The sequence below is a fragment of the Akebia trifoliata genome, chromosome 10, assembly GCF_017979445.1.
Source record: "Akebia trifoliata isolate Shusen 1 chromosome 10, ASM1797944v1, whole genome shotgun sequence".
Lineage (NCBI taxonomy): Eukaryota > Viridiplantae > Streptophyta > Magnoliopsida > Ranunculales > Lardizabalaceae > Akebia > Akebia trifoliata.
In genome coordinates, this window is record NC_141384.1 from 21,904,475 (window position 1) to 21,926,283 (window position 21,809).

Consider the following 21,809-nt stretch of genomic DNA (forward strand, 5'->3'; position numbering starts at 1 on the left):
TCTACTTCATTTCATTTTATCAATTTTAATTTTACTTTTGCATGTATATGTTGAAATATTGAGGACAATATAATGTTTAAGTTTGGGGGTGTATGGGTCGGATTTTCACTTATTATTTTCTTCTTTTATTCCAAAAAAGCATAAAATTTTGAAAATTCTAAAAAGAATAAAATAAAATTTTTGGTGACTTTATTGTATTTTGCTCAATATCGTAACTTATATCTTTAAGCAATTAGTTAAAAATATTTAATCAGTCTTTTATTGGAAGCTATGATCTAGAGTCTCCATTTGTGTTTTTCTTACGCAAAAGTTAGAGCAAAATTATAGTTTGATTTATAATCACTTCTAATAAGGTTACCAAGAGTCTAGATTGTATGAGAGAGCTTGTTACCTTCTTTCTACCTAGAGTTTAAGGAAAAACTGGGTTTGATGAACTTTGACTTCCTTTTTCAATTAGTTGGTTGATTAGAAGAAAAACAGAATTGGGTTGTGTACACCTTATACAGTAACCATTGAATTAGACTAGGTACCTTGAAAAAGACTACCTACTTTTCTTAGAAAAACAGTGAAGTAGTAGAGCAAGAAAAAAAACCCCTAAAAAAAGAATCAAAGATCCAAAAGTTTATATAAAGTTTCAGTAGGGTGAAAGTCATCAAGCGTAAAAATATAAGTATACTAGAATATCACAGATAAAACCCCTTAGATGTATTAAAGTGAATGTCCACACTTCTCATTACCCCAGACAGGATGCTAAGTTTAGAATTAAATCCTAAGTTATTCCAGCAATTCTTGAGTAGTTAGAAAATTGAAACTCATTATAGGAAATTGAATCTTTTAAATTTTGAGTTAGAACCACTATCGCTCAAAGGTCAATTTAAGTTTAAATTTTATCATAGAGAAATAAGAGTTAGGACTCTATACCAAACATTACTTCCAATTGACTGACAAAACCAAAAAGACTTGTGCTTTTCAATATAAGTTTTGATTTTGACTATTTTTACTTCAAAGCTATTTTCAATTTTGTAGGTATATTTTCTGCAAATCTTCACGAGCCAAACTTGTCCATTAGGGGTTCACGGGCTTGCTACATTTGCTAAATGCAGTCGAGATACTTGTAAAAATGACAGTTTTATTTTCTAGGGACTAGAAAAAGATAAGTTTGGGGGTGTGATAAGTGTCTCGAAATACTGAATTATATGCACGTTTCCTAGACATTTATCTTGATTTTTCATCATATTTCTCTGCATTAAGGTAGTAATCATGATAAGTCTCAAAACATTATGTTGCATGTTAGTAGATGATAATTAGGCTTAATTATACATAAATAAATTTATTTACTGGATAAATCTAATTACGTGTGTGTTTTGTACAGAAAATCAGTATTTTGGAGTCAAAATCTCAAGGCAAAAGTATTTGGGCCCACTTTAGAATGTCCTAATACTTTGGAATGCCCTAATCCTTAACTCGTGTTCTCCTCTTTTGTCATTTTGTGTAAAGAAAAGTAGAAATTACTTTTGAACTCTTCTACACACATTTTTCTCTATAAATAGGGTCTCAATTTTTAAAGAAAATTTCTCTTGGTTTTTTCATCCAAGACTCCTTTAATCTAAGACTTTTAGTCTCTTCTCTTATATTTTTGTATTTTTATCTTCTAGTTTATTTTCTTTTGGGCTAAATAGTCTTGTAAGAAGTAGAAAAAGAATAATTTGTAAATTTCTCCATGAAATGAAGAAAAGTTCTTCAATCCCTTATCTTCAATCTTTTGCGATGACATTAGGCTAAGCTCCCTTCTATTGGAGAATGGAAAAGCCTAGAGCAAGTTCTTATGTTGTTTCTAGTTTCATGCATTTCTTTTATTTAAAATGCTTATGAGTTTTCTTTAAGATTTTTTGTATTTTTTATTCTTAATATAGATATTTATGCTTAGATTAGGTCAAGATAAGGTATGCTAAAAGTATATAGTTGGTAGTAGGAAGTTTAAGGAATTCTACTTTGTTTATGTTCCCTCATTTGGTTTCATTTGCAAAATTTTCTAATCTAAGGAGCTAACACCAAGCCCTTACGATTGAGTTATAAAAAGGCTAAAGACTAGGAGTTTCTCATTAACATGTTTTAAGTAGATCCACCTCCAATGGTGCTTTAATTTCATAAGTCTACTTGCTTTTAATTTCATTTACTTTGGTTCATTTTTCAGCAACTTTAAATTTTCTTGATATGTTCAAAAATCCATGAAAAAAAATAGTTTTTAATCCCATTTAGTTAAGACGAGTTTTATCCTCTTAGCTTAACTCAACTCACTCTTTCTCTTGGGTTTGATTCCCTACTTGTCCCATAAGTAAGGTAAAAATAAAATTAATATTAACTCCGATGGGAAGAACAACGATAGTACCACCAGCTTCATTTCAAAAATACAATGTACCCAATCAAGATGATTTGTGGTATTTTTACGTGGAATAAGAACATATGAGGGAAAGAGAGAGACACACCTCTCAAAAAACTTGGATCGACAAGTGAAGAAAGTGGAATACTTTTTTTCCTTCTAGATTTCTTAAAAAATGAACATAAATATAACTTAGTTAAAACATTAATATTATCTACACTAACAGGAAAAAAAAATAAGAAGATCATATTCAAAGTGAGGGAGAAATAGACACACCACTCAAAAAATTTGATTGGCAAGTGAAAAAAGTGGAATGCTTATTTTTCGATGAAAATAACCTAATTACAACATAGTTATGTTCTCCTTGTGTAGACATGGGATTTTCGAGTCCCAAGATCTCTATTACATAGATTTGGAGTTGCCACATTTCTTTTTTATTATTATTATTATAAAAGGGTGGGAATGGGTACCCAGAAAATAGTTTTAAAAATTTATTTTTAATTAGTGACTCTCGTATGGATAATGGTATTAGTCTACCTAAGATCTAGGTAACCTTAGATTAGATCATTTTCAAAAAATGAAAATAAAAAATTAAGAAAAATCGATTTGTGCCCTCAAGTGAGAGGGGTTTCAATTTCGACTTAAACCAAAGAGGGCTTCATTATTGAGGAAGGGGCCCTATTATTGTCCATACCTTTGGACATTTTAAAAAAAATTTAAACTTTTTAGTCAATGACCCATTTTTATAAGAAACGAATCCAAGGCCTTAGTCTCAAAATATTTTGTGGTGTGTGCAAAAGTGTAGGGATTTTTAAGAAATGTTTTTTAAATGATTTTAAACCCCTACCCCTTCAACCGAGTCGAAACCCAATCTACCAAAAATAAATGAGGGTATCCATTACATCTTAGGGTATTCTAGAAAATATAAAATAAAAAAATAAAAAGAAGAGGGGAAAGGTAGAAGAAAGGTAAGTAGAAGGGTGAGAAGGGGGATAATGTATTATTTTTCTTTCTTTTTTGTCCTTACTCTACTTATTTTTGCTTCTTGTTTTTTAGTTATTCTTTTTTGTATTTTTTAAGTATTTTTTATTATTATTTTGACTTGGGTAGCTTGTAGTGTAGAACTTGAAGGTTGATGGGGTTTGTTTTTTTTGTTTTTTTTGAGGGGGGGGGGGGTGAATGGATTGAAATAGTGAGTTGAGGGGTTTCTTTTAGGAGTTTGAAAAGATGAGAGTTGAGTGATGAGAGAATTAAAGCTTGATAAGAGGGTTCAAGTCTTGGTAGGATTTTGAGATTACTTTTAAGGGTAGAATATGGTGAAAATGTGAAGAATGACATGAGGCTTATAGGAAAGATGTATGAAATTTAAAATTAAGGGGATGGTATATGTGGAAGGTGGTATAAGTGAGTTGTTTTTTACTCTAATGGGTTAAGTATTAGATGAGATTAAGGAGAGTGAGTTTTGATTAGAACAATAATTGTGTAAAGAGGTGGTTGTTGATATTTTGGGAGGGTGGAGATGATGATAATAAGTGTTAAAAATGAGTGGGGGTATGTGTTAGATGAGTAGATTATGAAGAATGGGTGTAGGGATGATTTATGATGAGGGGTTTGGAGAGAATAGTGGGGTTAGGTTATGACATGGGTGTGAGTTGGTTAGCCTTTTGAGAATGATGATAGGGTTGGATAAATGGATTAAAGAGGTGGGTTGTGGTGGTGATATATGTCCCATTTTGATAATCATTGATCTTTGTGATGATTGGTGGTGATCATAGGTATGACATTGGGTTTGAGTATAAGTTTGGGCTTAGGATAGAGTAATGATTTGGGTTGGACTTAGGGTTGTTTTAGGTCCAATTTGATTTAGGGGTTGGGTTGGATTTGATTAGTATATGATTGGATTGGGTTGAGAGGTGAGATTTTGAGAAGATGATGGGGTTAAGAAAGTGGTAGGGTTTAGATGATGAATTAGTCTTACTGTGGGCCATTGAGCTATTGGAAGTTATAAGGCTTTTGATTTGAATAAAAATAATTGAATTTTTAAAAATTTTGCCCTTAGGCCCGTTAATGATTTTTTAAATATAAAATACATCTTTTTTGAGCCCTTTTCGAGTGGGGTCGTTCAAATTGGGGCATCTACACCTTGATCTAAATTGTAAGAGAGAGTAGGGTGGTGGTTCAAAATTGAAAATTTTAGTAAAGAGACATGTTGGTTGCCACACAAAGGGCTATCTTTTAGTTTTAAGTGGAAAGCCAAAGAGTGAGTCTAGTGTGACTAACTTCTTAAGATTCTAATCTTATTAAGGATTGAGAGATCACATGTTGGCTTCCAAAAACAAGATCCAATGCAACAGGCTTGTAGAGGACGGAATTCTAAGTACATTGAAAAAAAAATCAATAAAAACATTCATTTCCCACCGTTGAATTTTAATTTTAATTTTAAGTTGCAAGTTTTTGGAGATTGGTAGCCATCTATTTTCAACACCTTAGATCAATCTGAAAGAAAATATTTTTTGAGTTTTTTATTTATCTTAGATTTTCCATGAAGTCTAGAAGACTGTTGGGCTGGATTTCCAGTGTGGTAAGATTTTAAATCTAGATTTTCAGATTTTAAAGAGTCTTAGTAAGATTTTAAATCTACTATGTTAATGAGGAAAGTGTTTTTAAATCTGGATTATCAGATTTAACGTCCGTGCAATTCATTGGGTTTGTTTTAGAAAGTGTTTTTAAATCTGGATTATCAGATTTAACGTCCGTGCAATTCATTGGGTTTGTTTTAGCGGTGATTGATATCTAGCCTTGGATATATAAAACATCATCTTTTACTGCACAATAGTTATAGAATTTGAAAATTAGGAACCGTTTAGTTTTAAGTAGTTTTTTAGTTTTAGAGGGAAGTGATCCCCACCCTAGGATCTATGCAACCCCATCTCATGCCATTTAATAAGTTTATGTAGGGGATAAAGATGTGTTTTATCTATATAGATATATTATAATTTGCCACCCTACAAGAAAATCCCAACTCTGCCGCTATACTTTGTTATAATAAATCTAAATTTTTGAGAAACTTTCGTAGGATCAAAGCGTGCAACCATAAGGATTTGTCCCATCCCAAAGGGTGTTACGAATTGCATTACCCTACACTATTAAAAAAGAAAAAAAACATAGAAACCTAATTTTGTTTCTTTATTATTATTATTATTATTATTATTATTATTATGTTTGAAGGATTGAGTTTAAGTGAATTTCTATTAAAGGTTGGTTATGGCAAGTAACAATTTGATACAAAATCTTCAAGGTGGCTTCAAGTACCCTAGTATATCTTACATCTTTTAAAAATGGGTTTCACCCATAAAATGGCTCGAATACAGGTGGGCTGGGCTTTGATAAAACTCGGCCCATTATTGACGACCTTTGTCGTAATGGCACAATCGTGCACGTTAGCCATATTCATTCATTAAATGATGTGTCCTTGTTAAGGCATATTTTATTTTTATCCCTATTTTTTTATTTTTTAAATAATTGTTGAGGTATCGTTTTCCAAGCTATCTAGCAACAGCTAAGGACCCTAAATACTCATCTATAAGTTTCAAGTCAAGTGGGCCGGAAGGAATATTCCAAACGGTCCACAAAATAGATGGGAGTACATTACTTACTATTAGAGATAAAACCTGTATTTTCAAACTGATGTCACACTCTTTGACTTGAGTTTGTAATAAGAAGATAAAGTAAATTACTTAAATACCCTCATCTTCAACCTCTACTAAAAAACTACTTTATTTTTTCTCCCCAAAACACTCAGATTTCTTTAATAATTTTTTCTTACTTGCGATCTTCAAATCTCAATAACAAGATAGGATTTTTGAATTAAAAGGTGATAATTTTTTGTAAAATTCTACTTGCTTCAACTTACAAATCTCAAGAATAAGATATGATTTTTTTTTGGAAAAATAAAAAAATGATGATTGATGATTTTAAATGATTAAGACGAGGTTGAGAGTAATGGATTGAAGACGATGATGTATAAGTTAAAAATGATTTTTCATAGATGTTGAAAAACCTGAAGATGATGGATTTTTGGTTAACAACTTTGAAGACCATTGTGACTTTCTTGGATTTAAAAAAAAGAAAAAAAGAAAAAGTGTTTGATTATAGATTCTAGATAAGGGCATTTCGGACATTTTACGTCAGTTTCTCGTATTAAACTTAGGTAAAAAAGATTTCATCTCTTTAAAATTGAGAAAAGAGAGGGGGGTATCTCAAATATTAACCAAAATATAGAGGGGCTTGTCTAAATCACCCATATTTGTTTTTGTTTTTTGTTTTATCTCAAACCTAACCATGGTTACCAAACCAGGAGAGCGAGAACAACTGTTCATTCTAAATCACGTACAGATCCATGTGTTTCAACAGATCGCAAAATTATCAATGAGACAACAAATACAAAACCCTAAAATTGTAATTCTACTCTCAGATTTGAATGGAAACCCTAATCCTAATCCTAATCCTAATCTTAGAAAAATCAGAACAAATCCCAAACCAGGAGATTATACAATCCTCCACCGACATTACGGGTTCGCCCTTTCCTTCGAAGGAAATTGAGCAGTTCGTGTTTGATACGAGTTTGCGATTTATATCCAAGTTATCGAAAACTGTAATTTAGGTTTTGGGAGAGATGGGGATATCGGATAATTTGCCTGGATCGAGTGGTGAAGTTGATTGTAGTGTGGGTACAATCGTTTGGGTTCGGCGTAGAAATGGGTCATGGTGGCCTGGGAGAGTAGTTGGGACGAGTGAGCTTTCAGCTTCTCATCTCATGTCCCCAAGATCTGGAACTCCAGTCAAGCTTCTGGGACGCGAAGATGCCAGCGTGTAAGTTCCTTTTTTTTTTTTTTCTTTTTTTCAGATCTTTTCGCCATTTTAATGCTAATTGCACACTGTATAGCTGTGATAGATCACTCAGTGCTTAGTTTTTGTTGTTGGATTTCAATAACTTATTTATGTAGTTTTTATTTTGGTGCTGGGTCTCTTCGGATTTTAGATTTTAGAAAAACTTAAGCCAATTTATGCTTCTATTTAGATGCATGGGTCAGGAATTATGATTAGTAAGACACTTTCTTTTCACATTAAATGGCAAGGCATGATGAGATCCACATGGAGATGAGTTGAAGGTTAATTTTTTTTTTTTTTTTTTGAGGATGATTTCGTTATTGAAGTTTATTCTTACTAAATATCGGCCAGTTTCAATATTTATAGCCTTATGGAAAATGGGTTACAGAGTTGAAAAGCTCTGGACTGTCTAGTTCACTGTTGACTTGATGGATATATCTAAAATTTAACAAAAGCATTGAGGAGGCTTTTTACCAATGTGGGAGTTTTTCTTTGTATTGTTATTTTTCTATGCCCGGTGTCGGTTATATTTCTTTCTTGGAACCAAGGTATCTGGGCCTCTTAGAGCACCCTACTAGTCCTTGGGGCATGCACAGTCCTCTCTCCCCACACCCAATAGGTAATTTATGCGATAATTCCCTGAGAGTGGCTCCTAAGGTGGGATTTGAACTCGAGACCTTTGCTTCCTGAGGCATGGTCCTGGCCATCTTGCCAACCCTTCGGGGTTGCATCGGTTATATCTTGTTCTCTCTTTTTGAAGAAATAGACAATTTATTAAAACTATTCTCCCCTTTAGCCTTCAGGGCTGCGTCAGTTATATTTTGTTCTCTCTCTTTTTTTTTTTTTTTTTAATTTAATATTTTTGGAAAAATATACAATCTTCCCTTTAGTTTTATATATGAAATGTTCAAATTTTTTTAAAGTAATAAATTTGCGATTACAGAAAGGGTGAACCTTAATTATGTGCAAAAGGAGATTAGAAGTGAGCAAAATGCTTGCTCCTAAAAAACACAAAAAGCAATTACTAATACTATATAATCACTCCCCCCAAATCAAAGAAAAAAATTAAAACAACACCAAGCCACAAAGAGGGGGAAAAAAAAAAACACCCAAACATAAATTCCCATACATTGTGTTGTAATGGATGACCAATGTAAGACTGGAACTTTTGTTGCTATAAGCACTTCTTCCTTGTTCGATACACTCACTTTAGCTTCAAAAGGAACAGGCCTTCAAGGAGTTCACTCCTTGTTGAATGCAATTGTACTCCACTCTTAACAATAGTTCATGTAGATTTCTTGGGAAGATCTATGGCATGTCGAAGGATGAAAACTCCCCCCCAAATGTGTTGATAAAACTACAATGTGGAAATATGTGACCAATTGTACCCACTCTAACAATAGTTCATGTAGATTTCTTGGGAAGATCTATGGCATGTCGAAGGATGAAAACTCCCCCCCAAATGTGTTGATAAAACTACAATGTGGAAATAAGTGACCAACAATCTCCTACTTGCTATTCGCAAGAAGCACATATTAGGAATTATCCTTCTTTTACTAATTATATGCTCTACCATGAGAATCTTATTTAGAATTGTTGTCCAGTCCACATGAAAAATGACATTTCAGATGGAACATGAGTTTTATATGTTATTTTGTCTGGGAAAGATCTGTGCTTCAATTTAGATACTTTTTAAAGAACATGATTTTATCAGAAAATGCCACTAGAGCTCAATCTTCAATCCTCTGATCCCCCCCTTTTGACACAATTGTTCTAAAAAATTCCCAAAAACCTACTCAAATCATCCATCTCCTAATCATTGCGATCCTTCTAAGACGTTGATTTCAAGCACGAAAGTCAAAGTCTTAGTTAAATAAAAGATAAAATAAAATCAAGAATAGAGAAATAAGATTAGAAGAAAAAGAAAAGGGATAGAATGATAGGACCTTGGAATCACACCATGGGTTCCTTGGAATCACACCAAGAGTGATGGAGAAATCATATAAAAAAACTCCGTTGAAATAAATTATTTATTTATTCATCAGACTCTCTGTAAAAATCCTAATACAATCTACATGTAAAGAAAACCTATCTAAGAATCCTAATAAACTAAAGAACCTAATCCTAGAGTCCTAACAAGAATAAACTACTAAATAGAAACCAATTAAAAAAAGGGTTTGATCTCCACATACCAACAAAAGAATTTATAAAAATCAAAACACTAACTCTGTTTGGTTGTGGGATTCTAAAAATACAGAAATATAACTTTTAAATTATTATAACCCCACAACTAATAGGAATTAATCCTATGCTCTAATAATTCTTATAACTATGAATAATCCTAGGTTGTAATATTCTAACTATAAGGACCTTAGCTGGAAATAAACCTGAAAAAAGATTCTACTCTTCAAGCTTTGATGTCTCCATCATTTACAAGTTTACCATTTACTTTACATCAAGAACAAAAATTCAGCAAAGTCTAACTGGTGAGATATAAGATGGCTAGTAAGATTTATCTGACAGTTATCCAGACAAAAATGGAGATTTTCATAGGAAGCCCCAAACTAAAGAGACCAAAAAGTAAGGCATTGGATTTGATGCATATGAAGATAGAAAGAACTCACCATGAACTTCTTTTTGTCCTATTTTATTCAAGGATGATTTGAGAAGGAACTCCAATCAAGTAAGTAATGACATGATCAATTATATCTTCCAGCATTTAGGTTTTTCCTAGATCCAAAATTCCAAGACAATTTTCCCCATTCTAATGATGAAGTCCTTTGTTGAAATTTTTTTCTAATAAGGAGAGCAAGGATTGGAAATCCTTCTTTAGATTGCGCTCACTAATCCATTTATCCTCCTAAAATTTGACTTTGTTTCCTCTTCATACTGGAAAGAAAATTCCTTTAGAAAAAACATTATGAATCTTAAGAATAAGTTTATAAATATTGCAATTAAGCATTGGAAAAATTTACAATACCTCAACTAAGATTGGAACTACCATATCTTAGAAAATGATTTTTTTCCAATGTAATTTAGATTTCTCCTAAATCTTAAACTCCTTCGTATGCTTCATCTTTTTTCCATGATATTTACAACAGGATGGTAAGGTGGCAAACTTTGTGTAGTAATACCACATACTTGGTATTAAAATCCCGCTTCGCGTTTGAACCATAATTTTTTTTTCATGAACTCCAAGATGAAAATTTTCCAGTCCAAATCATGCTTTTCCGGTCATACTTTCTGAAGAATTGGGAAATCCTTTATCAAAGAGTCCCTTCACTGCATCATTTGTCCTCCCAAGCCCAAATTCTATCCATGTTTCTTTTGCACACCGAAAAGTGGTTTCTGTTGGAAAATCACTACGATTCTTGAGAATGTCTGTAAACATTGCAATCATAAAGATTGGGAAAACCTCCATAATCCCCAACCAATATTTTGACTATGAAACCCTCCCAAAAAGGAGCATAGTCACAAAAAACTCCATTTTCTTTCTTTTTTGGAAAAAGTCTCGTTAAAAATGCATTTTGTTCATCTAACGATTAAGCAAATAAAAATAAAAAACATGATTTTTTGAACATATTTTTTTACTTTATAAACATGTTTTTTTTTTTCAAAATAAACAAAATTGATAATAACCCATATTTTAGGCCTAATTTTTGTGATCATTGTTTGTGATTTGGTTCATAAATGTTGTTTACTGTGGGATTTGATGAAAATGTATTGAATATTTTTGATATTATGATTTATTTTTTATTTTTTTTAACAGTGAGTTATTTTGCTCAAAAGATACATGTTGAATTGTTGATTATTATTTTTTCATCATTATAAAATGTATAATTTTGTGTGGAAACATGTTATTATGCATAGATATTGAAGAGTATTTTTTTTGCTAAAAAATATAGTGGAAATTTAGAATAAGTGTTTAATGCATTATGTATGTATTACATTTATTGTAAATTTTAATATTCATCATTTCCCCCCCTTCGTTCGCGTTTCTCTCCTTTTTTTTTTTTGTTTGTTTGTAGTTTTCCCTTGCCATGGTGGTTGTGCTCCTAAGAATCTTGATCCCGATGCCTCCCATTTTCTTTGAACTACACATTGTTTTCCAGTCTACTAGGTGTGATTTGAAAACATTATCCTCATTATTTCATAGAAAGTCCTTAAATGAGTTTTTACAATATGTTGATTAGTGACGTAAAATAAATCGGAAGGTTTGATAGTGCTTCTTAATTAACTCTATTTTACCATCCATTTGGAGGTAATTAGTTTTCCCATGTCCTAGCTCAAACCCCCTGAACCCAACTTCATCCTGCTAATCACTAACCTTTTACCTATAAAAAGAACTAGTTTTCCTAAGAGTCAGTTTGTTCTCAAACCTCTGTATGACTGGGTCCCAATTATTTTTTGGGAGATACTTTGGTCCTTGATGGAGTTCAAAGTAGGATGAGGGAAAGGAAACACAACTGAGAGACTAAGGACAGGTATTTTCATGCTGTCCCCCAAACCCAACAGCTTGCTTTTTCCTTGATTGATGTTTGATCCCAAAATTGCTGTGAAACTCTTCTTTGAGCATGATATCAAAATCACCCTTTGAGAAACTATTATCATGTTGCGAGCCTTCAATCTCTTCCCTGGAGACAAGCCGTGTTTGCGTATGTCAGAGTGAACAACCGCAAAGCTTGGGCTAACTTGAGACCGCATGTTTGGTCGGTGGTTGGATATTTTGGATAGAATACAATAGAGGACAATGGATGTAGTACTTAAGATCATTCTAATTTTCTTCCCATAGAGAAAGTACCATTTTCGTAGGAAGCTAACTTACTCTCAAACTTAATATTACCCTGGCTCTTCCAATTTTCAACTTTTCTCGTGTGGCGCAACACAGCACTTCATGGCATGTGCCAGGACACTGTTCCTTTGGGGTGGCGGCATTGGACATGTCAAAAATGACGTGTGGGGTCCCCCCCCCCCAAAAAAAAAAAAAAAAAAAATCTCTTTTTAGGCAGTTTTAACATATTTTGCTAAAATAAGAAAGATATATCTTCATGGTAAATATGCATATGAAAATCCAACATCAATGCAATAATCACATGCCACATTGTGGAACACATTTGGGATACGACATCCACGATGAAGATAATATATGCATTAGTGGATGTAATATTTTCTGCTCCTTGCGACTGCATGATTCTTACCTCAAGGTTCCCATGTTCTATCACGTTTCCCCGTTCAACTTATTTGCTACTAAATTTGAATTTTCAGAAACTATTTTGATTTCTTTAATTAATGATAACCTGGTCTGTGGAATTGGATATTCAGGGATTGGTACAATTTAGAGAAATCAAAGCGTGTAAAGGCATTTAGATGTGGGGAGTTTGATGATTGTATTGAAAGAGCTGAATCTTCCCAAGGCGTTTCTATTAAGAAAAGAGAGAAATATGCACGTCGAGAAGATGCTATTCTTCATGCTCTTGAGCTTGAGAGGGAGCAGCAGGAGAAGAAAGATAAAAAACAAGGTAAGACTTCGAACTGTAAAAGCAGTAGATTGCCCGGTGCTTCGAGAAAAGAGTTCATTAGTCCAGAAAATATTGACGATGATAATTGCGAATTTGTAAATCTCAAATCACAGCCGCATTCTGAAAGACTAGATTTGTCTCTCGAGGAAGAGAGCATGGGAGATCCTTCATATGCTCAAATTGCCAAACATGGGAAACGACTCAGCAGGGGAGATGATTTTTCTGAAGCCATACCTCGCATGAGAGGTTTAGAGGACTTTGGGCTTAGGACTGCACCCTCAAAAAGAAAGTTTTCTGCTTTTGTTACTTCTGAGGGTTCTCAAAGACCTCTTTTGTTGAGTAGTGGCCGTAGTATGGAAGATACGAACCATGTTAATAGCAGTAAAAATTCACTGGTCATGAAAAGGAATAGGCCACGAGGTGGCCTAGTTGAGGAATCCCTTGTCAAGAGACGAGATAGACGTCGTACTCTTGTTCAAGTATTACAAACTAGTGCCAAGTTACCGGTATCTCACTCTTTGCAGTGTGATGATGATGCTGTTTCTATTGGTATCCAAGGGGAGAGGGAGCAGACAGGAGTTATACGCCCAGCAAAAGATAGCCAATGTGTCTATCTTTCAAATGATTCTTTGGGTCTTACAGAATTTCCTTCAGATCAAATGCAGATATCACCAACTCGTTATGGAACAGATTACTGTCTCCACCCAGATTCTTTGACAGAAGAGAGCAGTTCTTCTGGATCAATAGAAGAGGAGGAATCTGATTCTTCTGAAGAGGATTATCTGGATTCGGAAATGGATGGAAAAGTGGCTGTACTTTCAGGTTAGATATTCAATGTTGCTTAGCTTTTCCTTCTGATACAGATGGAGTGATGGACGGCATTATCTAATTTACTGATTGTTTTGTTTGTAAGGCTAGTTATGTGCTTCTCAGCTGATCAGAAATTTGGAACTGTTTGCTTGACATTTGTGATTTTGTAGCTTTGCTCAGTTTATAGTTATCATTTGTATGTTTTTGTGCCTTGTCATATTAATAAGCGTAGTATATACGTTATGCCATTTTTCTCTGTCTATATATATATATATTAAAGAGGGATATGTGAAGTTGCGAGGCACACTTTTTGATTGTTATGTACATAAATAAATTATGTGCATCTCCAGTGATTTGATTGGATGACACGTCTCAAATATATCTGTAATGCATTTTAGATATTTGGTAGTATAACAACATGCATGGCAATATATTCTTAGAAATTCTAAGCTGTACTGAAAATGGGCAATCTTCCCTGTAGAACACTTCATGACTATGGTTATAATGTGCTTGTTGTTCTTTTGGTGTATTTTTTTAAGTTGAATTCGGAGTTCAAAGGTGTTTCTTTTGAGAATTTCTTATTTATATGGGACTCAGTTTGTAAGGAAATTGCTATAAATTTTTTTTCCTTCTGTATTGGAGACCTCCTCAACCTCCCCAAAATGATATAATATAAAATGATGCATGAAGTACCTAAAGTATGCCTCAAGAACTGTTATCCAAAAAAAAAAAAAGAGTATCCTTTAAGAACTTAGAAGCTTGCATTTTCTGTGGATATTGGGGGTTCCTTGTGTAAAGTAATTTGTATTAACAGTCTTTTGGACTTCTTTGCTTTCACATTGTTTGTGCAGAGAATCCGTAGTGCATTTACATTTGCTTTACTAGTCATTTTGTTGTAATGTCGCATTGGTAGAGTAAGATAAATTCAATTAAATCTTTAATTTTTGAAGCCAAATGGACCTACAATCCTAAATATGTCTGTTTAGTACTTAAAAAAGGGAAGAAGAGAATTTGGATATTTTCCACCCTTTGTTCTTTATCAGAAAAATTCAAAATTTATTTAATATATAAAAAATGAATGCATAATCGATTTGTGGATCTGACATATTTATACATTTGCAACTCACATTTTTAAAATGCACAAACCCTAGGAGTGTTTGATTATGATTATGACCCCCCTCTCCCCCCCCAAGTTGCTTTTAACTTGAAAACCAAGAATCACACTTTTTCCCCCCCACCTAATAACCTTCCAAAAGCAAGAAAATATGAATATCGGATAGAATTGTTTGAACATACTTCATGTATGTTCTAAAGAACAGAAAATATGTTTACTTTAGTTTACCCTGTCATAAATTGAGAAAATTTGGCAACAATTGCCAAAATTGTGCTACTTGAATAGTATGATTGATACAAGTTTGATGGGGATGTCAACTACTTTGTTACCCTAGTGCAAGTTGAACGTCTAAAACATACTTCACCTAAAAAATTAACAATAGAAAAATTGCTACTTCAGTAATCCTACTACTGCTGCTGCTAATCCTAGTCTTGCTCGGAAATAAACGTACAACTACTTAGTCTTTAAGGTATGTTGTGGGTTCCACTTTGAGCTGGGTCATGGGCCCCTAGTTTGGCATGATGGGGCTAAAGTTGGCATTGTATTTTTTTAGTGGTGAGGCTATAGGCCTTATTTTCTAAATTTTTTGAAACAATAAATCTTGATTTTTCTTGTTCTGGTCAATTTAAATAGAAGATTCTCCTCTTTCTTGCTCGAGAGATTAGTGCATGCAATACCATATTACCATTAATTCATTCACATGTGAGTCTAAATCCTTTTCAAGGTTTTATGACCTTTTAAACATATTTAACCTGATGGTCTCTTTTATGCCTTTTTCCACTGATGTAGGATTATTTGTTATCCAGTGTTCTTGTGAAATTGAATTTTGTTTGTTTTACTCCTTGACGCTGCCTTACATTTGAACTTATTGAAATTAATGTTTATTTTCTTCACTGTACTTTTTGAAATTTATTCTTCTTGATTCAGGTCTCACCTTAAAATATTTATTCTTCTGGTTTTTATCTGCTTCTAGGGAGGTCTTTCAATCTCGTTGTATGCTATTGCTTTGCCTCTTTTCTCCATTGAAAATTTACACTTACCAAAAAAGAGAGTTATCAGCAGGATATTTTTTATGGTCTGGACATTACTTTCATGTTGATCAAATTCTGTTTATTTGGTTGTTCAGATGCTAATCAGACATTGAAAATTTCAGGACCCAAGAATTCTAGTAGACATGTTAGCTCTGGTAACTATCAACTTCACGGGAAACTGGGAAGCATGAGAAGTAAAGAGCTAGTTGAGTCGGCAATTACTGGTTACATTTCTCAATTACCCTATGACCAGATTGTGTCTGGTTCTGCTGATGTTGGGGTGTCCAAATGGAAACTAAAAGGAAAACGAAATATTCGCAATTTAACCAAGAAGTCTACAGAGTTAATAAATGGCAAGCATTCCAACGGATCTATTCACGGGTCATTTTTTAAAGGGAACATCTTAAACGGAAATGCGAGTTTAGGCTTTGGTTATGACGAAGATGATATGTTTGAGAAGTATCCCGTGAAAACTCAAAAATTGGGATTTGGTAATAGAAGATACCCATCAATGCCAAAAGCATCTCAAGTAGCCTTAAGAGGATACTGGGATGAGTCAGGTGAGTACTTTGACCCCATTTATGCTAGTCATGGCCTTGGTAATGGGTTGAGCTCGGTATTGGTAGATGTTGATTTGAAAGTCCAATCAAGTTATCAAGGAGAACATGTCCCATTGGTGTCTCTGATGAGTAGATTGAACGGGAAAGCAATAATAGGTCATCCAATCCAAATCGAAACATTAGAAGATGGTTTCTCTGATATCCTTCTTTCTACAAACGATGATTTCAGTGAGGAGTCCACTGATATTGACGAAAGTAAACCAGTTCCACCAGTTTGGACAACTGCTAGAAGGACAGCCATGCATCGAGTCCCTCGTTCTCATACCTCATCAGCATTGGATGGCGATGAAGTTGCCTATCCTCAATATTCTGATCTTGAAAAGAAGCCCCCAGACAAGAAGGCAAGGTCTACAGGGAAAATTTCCTCTAGCATTACTCGGCCTCCGACAGAAAAGAAGTTTCCAAAGAAGCTAATGAAGAAAGTAAGCTTTTCTAGCCAGAAAACAAGAACGCTATCTTCAATTGGAACCGAACAGAAACTCAGACAGGGTTCCAATCCCAAACGTGCTAATGGGAGTAGATTGGATGGTTTAATTAAACCGAATGAGACTGGCCCGATTGCAGTAAGTTGCATCCCTGTGAAACTTGTGTTCAGTAGATTACTGGAAGCAGTTGGTAAGTCTCCATCAGGGGCAGAAAAACATGGTGTTCCAGTCGATGGAATTACAGAAAGGAAACCATTGTAGGTTTAATTTAAGTTGTTACAAGGGATCAAAAAAATCCTTTACCATGAAAGCTCCGTCTGTATGCCACTTGTGCACTATGAAACCTCAGCATTTCCACAATAATTCCCACATTATGGTGAATATACTTAGAATTGGAGCTAAGAAGGTAACTCCCACTCTGTATGGGTGATTTTGGTGTACACCAATTTTACCACTTGGGTGTGTCAATCAGGTGAAAATTTGGCAATCGATTTTATTTTACGCACGTCTTCTGTTCTACTCAAATGGATTCCTGGATACTGAGGTTTGGGTTTTTATTCTCCCTTGTTTGCAGTCTTGAAGTAGAATTCCAAGCAACCTTTTTATGCGACACCAATGCTGGATTACTCCGCGGCGTGCCATTTTGGACAGCAATTTGTTGAAGTGCATAATAGAGAGTTTCTTGGAAATCATTCTGCGCTAGGCACATAATTTTGTAACTTATTTTTCTTTGCTTTGTGAAACATATAGTTTTGATCCCTTCCTTTTTTTATTTTTACAAGACAATCCAACATACTGTGAGTTTTAGACAATCCGACTGTAAATCGAGTTTTCTTTACCAATCCATTATGTTAATCACGGTAAAGATAGATATTACTAATAATGTGAAAGTTTTGGAGATCACATCTGAGCAATCTAGTCTACTATTCAACATCAAATTATCTTGGAGTCGGAACTGTTAGAATGGATGGATTTATTAATTTTGAGGTGATTTAGACATGCCCCCACGCCCCCATCCCACTTTTTAATGAGTATTAGAGATAACCCACCTATATTTTGAAACTGATGACATGCCTCCCTTGACTTTGGTTTTCTTAATAACTTAATAGAAAAAGACTTAAAACGACAATGATTTTCCTTCCTAAAACCATCATCTTCGAGCTCTTCAATCTCTATGATATATTGTCGAAATCTACTCAATCTTATCTTCAATATATCCTTGTCAACATAGGATTCATTGACCCTTTGTCAAAATCCTTGAGTTTTTAAGCAAAACTTTCAATGTTTTCTTCCTAAAATTTCTATTTTATTTTTCTTCCTAAAATCCGAAATCTTCAAGTTCTTCATCCTTCTCTTAAAATAATTTTAATCTCCTAATCCTCTCATCCATTATTTTCTACCTTGACTTAATCCAGGGTTATAATTTCATGGTTTTCTTCTTCCCAAAAATCATACTTGCCTAAAAATAGTAATCTTCAAGCTCTTCAACCTTATCTCCTATCCACATTTTCTACCTTGCCTTATCCCAGTGTCAAAAACCCTAGATTTTTTGCCCCCAAATTGCTTTATTTATACTTCCCAAATATATATATATATATATATATATTATATATATATTATATATATAGGATTAGGATCTGTATACACATAAAGCTACAACGTGTTTTGTCTTATATGGGCAAAAATGTTTGGAATGGGCTGATTTTTTGTGAGGATGATCTCTATGTTGAGGAGATCATCATTGCCAAAAATCAGCCCATTATGAAACTTCTAGCCCCATGTTTACAAGTTGAAAAATTTTAGACCGTCCAATTTTTGTAAATCACTTTTGATGGGGTTAGAAGTTTTCGAATGGAATTATTTTTTGCAAGGATGATCTGCTCATCACAGAGATCATCCTCACAAAAAATCAGCTCATTCCGAACTTTTTTAATAATATAAGACAAAAACGTTGTAGCTTTATGTATCTACGGAACCCCACCCTCTCTCTCTCTCTCTCTCTCTCTCTCTCTCTATATATATATATATATATATAGGGTCACGTTCCTAAGACTCTATTGAGACTCACATTGCGACACACCATTTTGTCTTATATGGGTAAAATGTTTGGAATGAGCTGATTTTTTGTGAGGATGATCTCTGTGATGAGGGGATCATCCTGGCAAAAATCATCCCATTCCAAAACTTCTAACCCCATCAAAATTGATTTACAAAAATTGGACGGTCTATAATTTTTCAACAAAATTGGACGGTCTAGAAGTTTCATAATGAGCTGATTTTTGGCAATGATGATCTCCTCACCATAGAGATCATTCTCACAAAAAATCAGCTCATTCCAAACATTTTTGCCCATATAAGACAAAACGGTGTGTCGCAATGTGAGTCCCAATATGAGTCTTAGGAACGCTGTTCATATATATATATAGAGGGTCCGTTCCCCACCCTAAGCTTTACCCTACACTTTAACAAACGTGTTTTGTCTTACATGGGCTAGAAGTTTTGGAATGGGCTGATTTTTGGTGAGGATGATCTCTATGGTGAGAAGATCATCCTCACCAAAAATCAGCTCATTCCAAAACTTCTAACCCCATCAAAAATGGTTTACAAAAAATGGACGGTCCATGATTTTTCAACTTGTAAACATGAGGCTAAAAATTTCGGAATGGGCTGATTTTTGGTGAGGATGATCTTTTAATCATAGAGATTATCCTCACCAAAAATCAGCCCATTCCAAAACTTCTAACCCATGTAGGACAAAACACGTTTGTTAAAGTGTAGGGTAAAGCTTAGGGTGTTGAACATTTCCCATATATATATATATATAGGGTCGGGTTTCGTATACCCCTATTACGACTCACATTGCGATATACCATTTTGTCTTATATGGGCAAAAATGTGTGGAATGGGCTGATTTTTTGTGAGGATGATCTCTATGGTAAGGAGATCATCCTTGCCAAAAATCAGCTCATTATGAAACTTCTAGTCCCATGTTTACAAGTTGAAAAATTTTAGACCGTCCAATTTTTGTAAATCAATTTTGATGGGGTTAGAAGTTTTGGAATGGGATGATTTTTTGCCAGGATGATCCCCTTATCACAGAGATCATTCTCACAAAAAATCAGTCCATTCCAAACATTTTTTCCCATATAAGACAAACGGTGAGTTGTAATAACGCCATCCATATATATATATATAGGGTAGCGTTCAATGACTAACTTTTTGGCAAAACATTTTTCAAAATATGAGTTAGAAGTTTTGGACTGGACTGATTTTTGGTGAGGATGATTTCTACGGTTAGCCATTGAACGAGACCCATATATATATATATGGAAATGTTCAGCAACAAACATTTTGGCAAATATTTTGACAAAGCATTTTTCAAAATATGAGTTAGAGGTTTTAGAATGGGCTGATTTTTGGTGAGGATGATCTCTACGGTGAGGAGATCATCATCACCAAAAATCAGCCCATTCCAAAATTTCTAATCCCATCAAAAATGGTTTATAAAAAATGGATGGTCCATGATTTTTCAACTTGTAAACAGGGGCTAGAAGTTTTGGAATGGGCTGATTTTTGGTGAGGATGATCTCCTCACCGTAGAGATCATCCTCACCAAAAATCAGTCTATTCCAAGACCTCTAACCCATGTTTTGAAAAATGTTTTGCCAAAATGTTTGTTGTTGAACGGGACCATATATATATATATATATATCATCGTTCTTATGGGTTTGATGGTTGAAGTAGATAGAATCTTAGGGGATAAAGATGGGGGTTATATTTTATCAAAGAGGTGTTGAAAGTGACTGATTTGGAAATAACAATGAAAGGTCATTTGTTAGAGATTGAAGCTGATGGGCATTTGAATATTTTTCTATTAGTCTATTAAAAAGATTTTGGTGAAGGGAGGCATGTCATCATTTTAAAGACGTACGGGTATCTCTAATATTCACCTATTTGCACAGATCTGCTGAAATAAGGCCTATATTCGCATTTGAATTGACCTAGACTATGAGATGGCTGGCTTGAACTGGGCTTTTTATTAAATCAAAGAAGCAATAATAGAGTCTCATATAAGACAACAAAATATCGAGGTGCTGTTTGGTCACTGGGGAACCTTCTCGAGCACAGGATAGGTAATTGAGAGGTAAGTTTTATTCATTATGGGGAAACAATGCTCCGGGCCGAATAAAACTTACCTCTAGCACCTGACTTTCTCTGACACATTAACTTAATTGGGCTTAGTAGGTCGGTTTTACTTTCTCTCTGGCAGCCTCCTTACCTTACCTTACCCCCGCTACATTGCTACACCTCCTGAGCCCTAGATCGGGATGAAATCAAATAATTGAACTGATTTTCCCTCCGTGGGGGTATTGAGAAAAAAACACTGAGTAGCAACTGGTTATGGGGACCGACTGATCCAATAGCGTAGGGAGAGTTCCGATCTATTGGTTAAGTGAATTAGTCAAGAATTTTGTCTGGAGAGGGGGGTGGGGGGTAGTTGTAGATGCAAGAATTCGCTCTACACTTTTCCTCTCTCCAAGCTCGGGCGGACCTGCAAACCAGCCCACTTCGACGATCAAGTTAGACAAGTTGATCAATGTAATTTAGTTTTTGAGAGAAGGAGAATTCGAACCTCTTTTACCCATAGTCCTCTTCCTTTTATAGGCATTAAACTTGATCGTTTTCTGTGCCACCCTTTGAAATGACCCAGGGCAGTTAGTTTGCTAAGGGCAGTTAACTCACTCCCTGACATGTCAGCTGCAGGAGCTGTTGCAACTGCCCTGCCACTTCTGGGATGATCAGGGCTGATCTGACATGATGTGGGTTGTTAGAGCTGTCAATCAATGGCACATCTGTCAGATCTATCTTACCGACCTATACTGCCATTGTCCGGACTACTTAATTGGTCGGTAACCCAAGTCTGAGCTGGTCATCCGTGCACCTAAAGATTCTAATAAACTGGTCTTATATAGCAGTCTATCCGAGCTTAAAATTATTACTTCCGGGCATTGCTCGAGCC

At 34.5% G+C, this 21,809-nt stretch overlaps 1 protein-coding gene across 3 annotated transcripts; it reads left to right on the forward strand.

Annotated features, from left to right (window-relative positions):
- Positions 1-6,750: 6,750 nt before the first annotated feature.
- On the forward strand, positions 6,751-17,644 carry LOC147393269 (uncharacterized protein At1g51745-like). Of its 3 annotated transcripts, none has more exons than XR_015181988.1 (4): positions 6,751-7,252; positions 12,593-13,611; positions 15,840-17,261; positions 17,364-17,644. XR_015181988.1 is itself a non-coding variant. In XM_086455439.1 (3 exons), the coding sequence occupies exons 1-3, from the start codon at positions 7,056-7,058 to the stop codon at positions 17,048-17,050; spliced, it is 2,427 nt and encodes an 808-aa protein (XP_086311565.1). In that variant the 5' UTR covers positions 6,751-7,055; the 3' UTR covers positions 17,051-17,644. The 3 variants fall into 3 exon arrangements, 1 of the variants encoding a protein (XP_086311565.1); XR_015181989.1 differs by having other exon boundaries at positions 6,752-7,252; positions 15,867-17,261; XM_086455439.1 differs by having other exon boundaries at positions 15,840-17,644.
- The last annotated feature ends 4,165 nt before the right edge of the window (positions 17,645-21,809 follow it).

Bases quoted from the DNA above. Each gene is read 5' to 3' on its own strand.
- LOC147393269 (XM_086455439.1), top strand. From the start codon at position 7,056: ATGGGGATATCGGATAATTTGCCTGGATCGAGTGGTGAAGTTGATTGT. The intron at 7,253-12,592 runs GTAAGTTCCTTT...TTGGATATTCAG, and splicing joins GGACGCGAAGATGCCAGCGT to GGATTGGTACAATTTAGAGA. The intron at 13,612-15,839 runs GTTAGATATTCA...TTGGTTGTTCAG, and splicing joins AAAAGTGGCTGTACTTTCAG to ATGCTAATCAGACATTGAAA.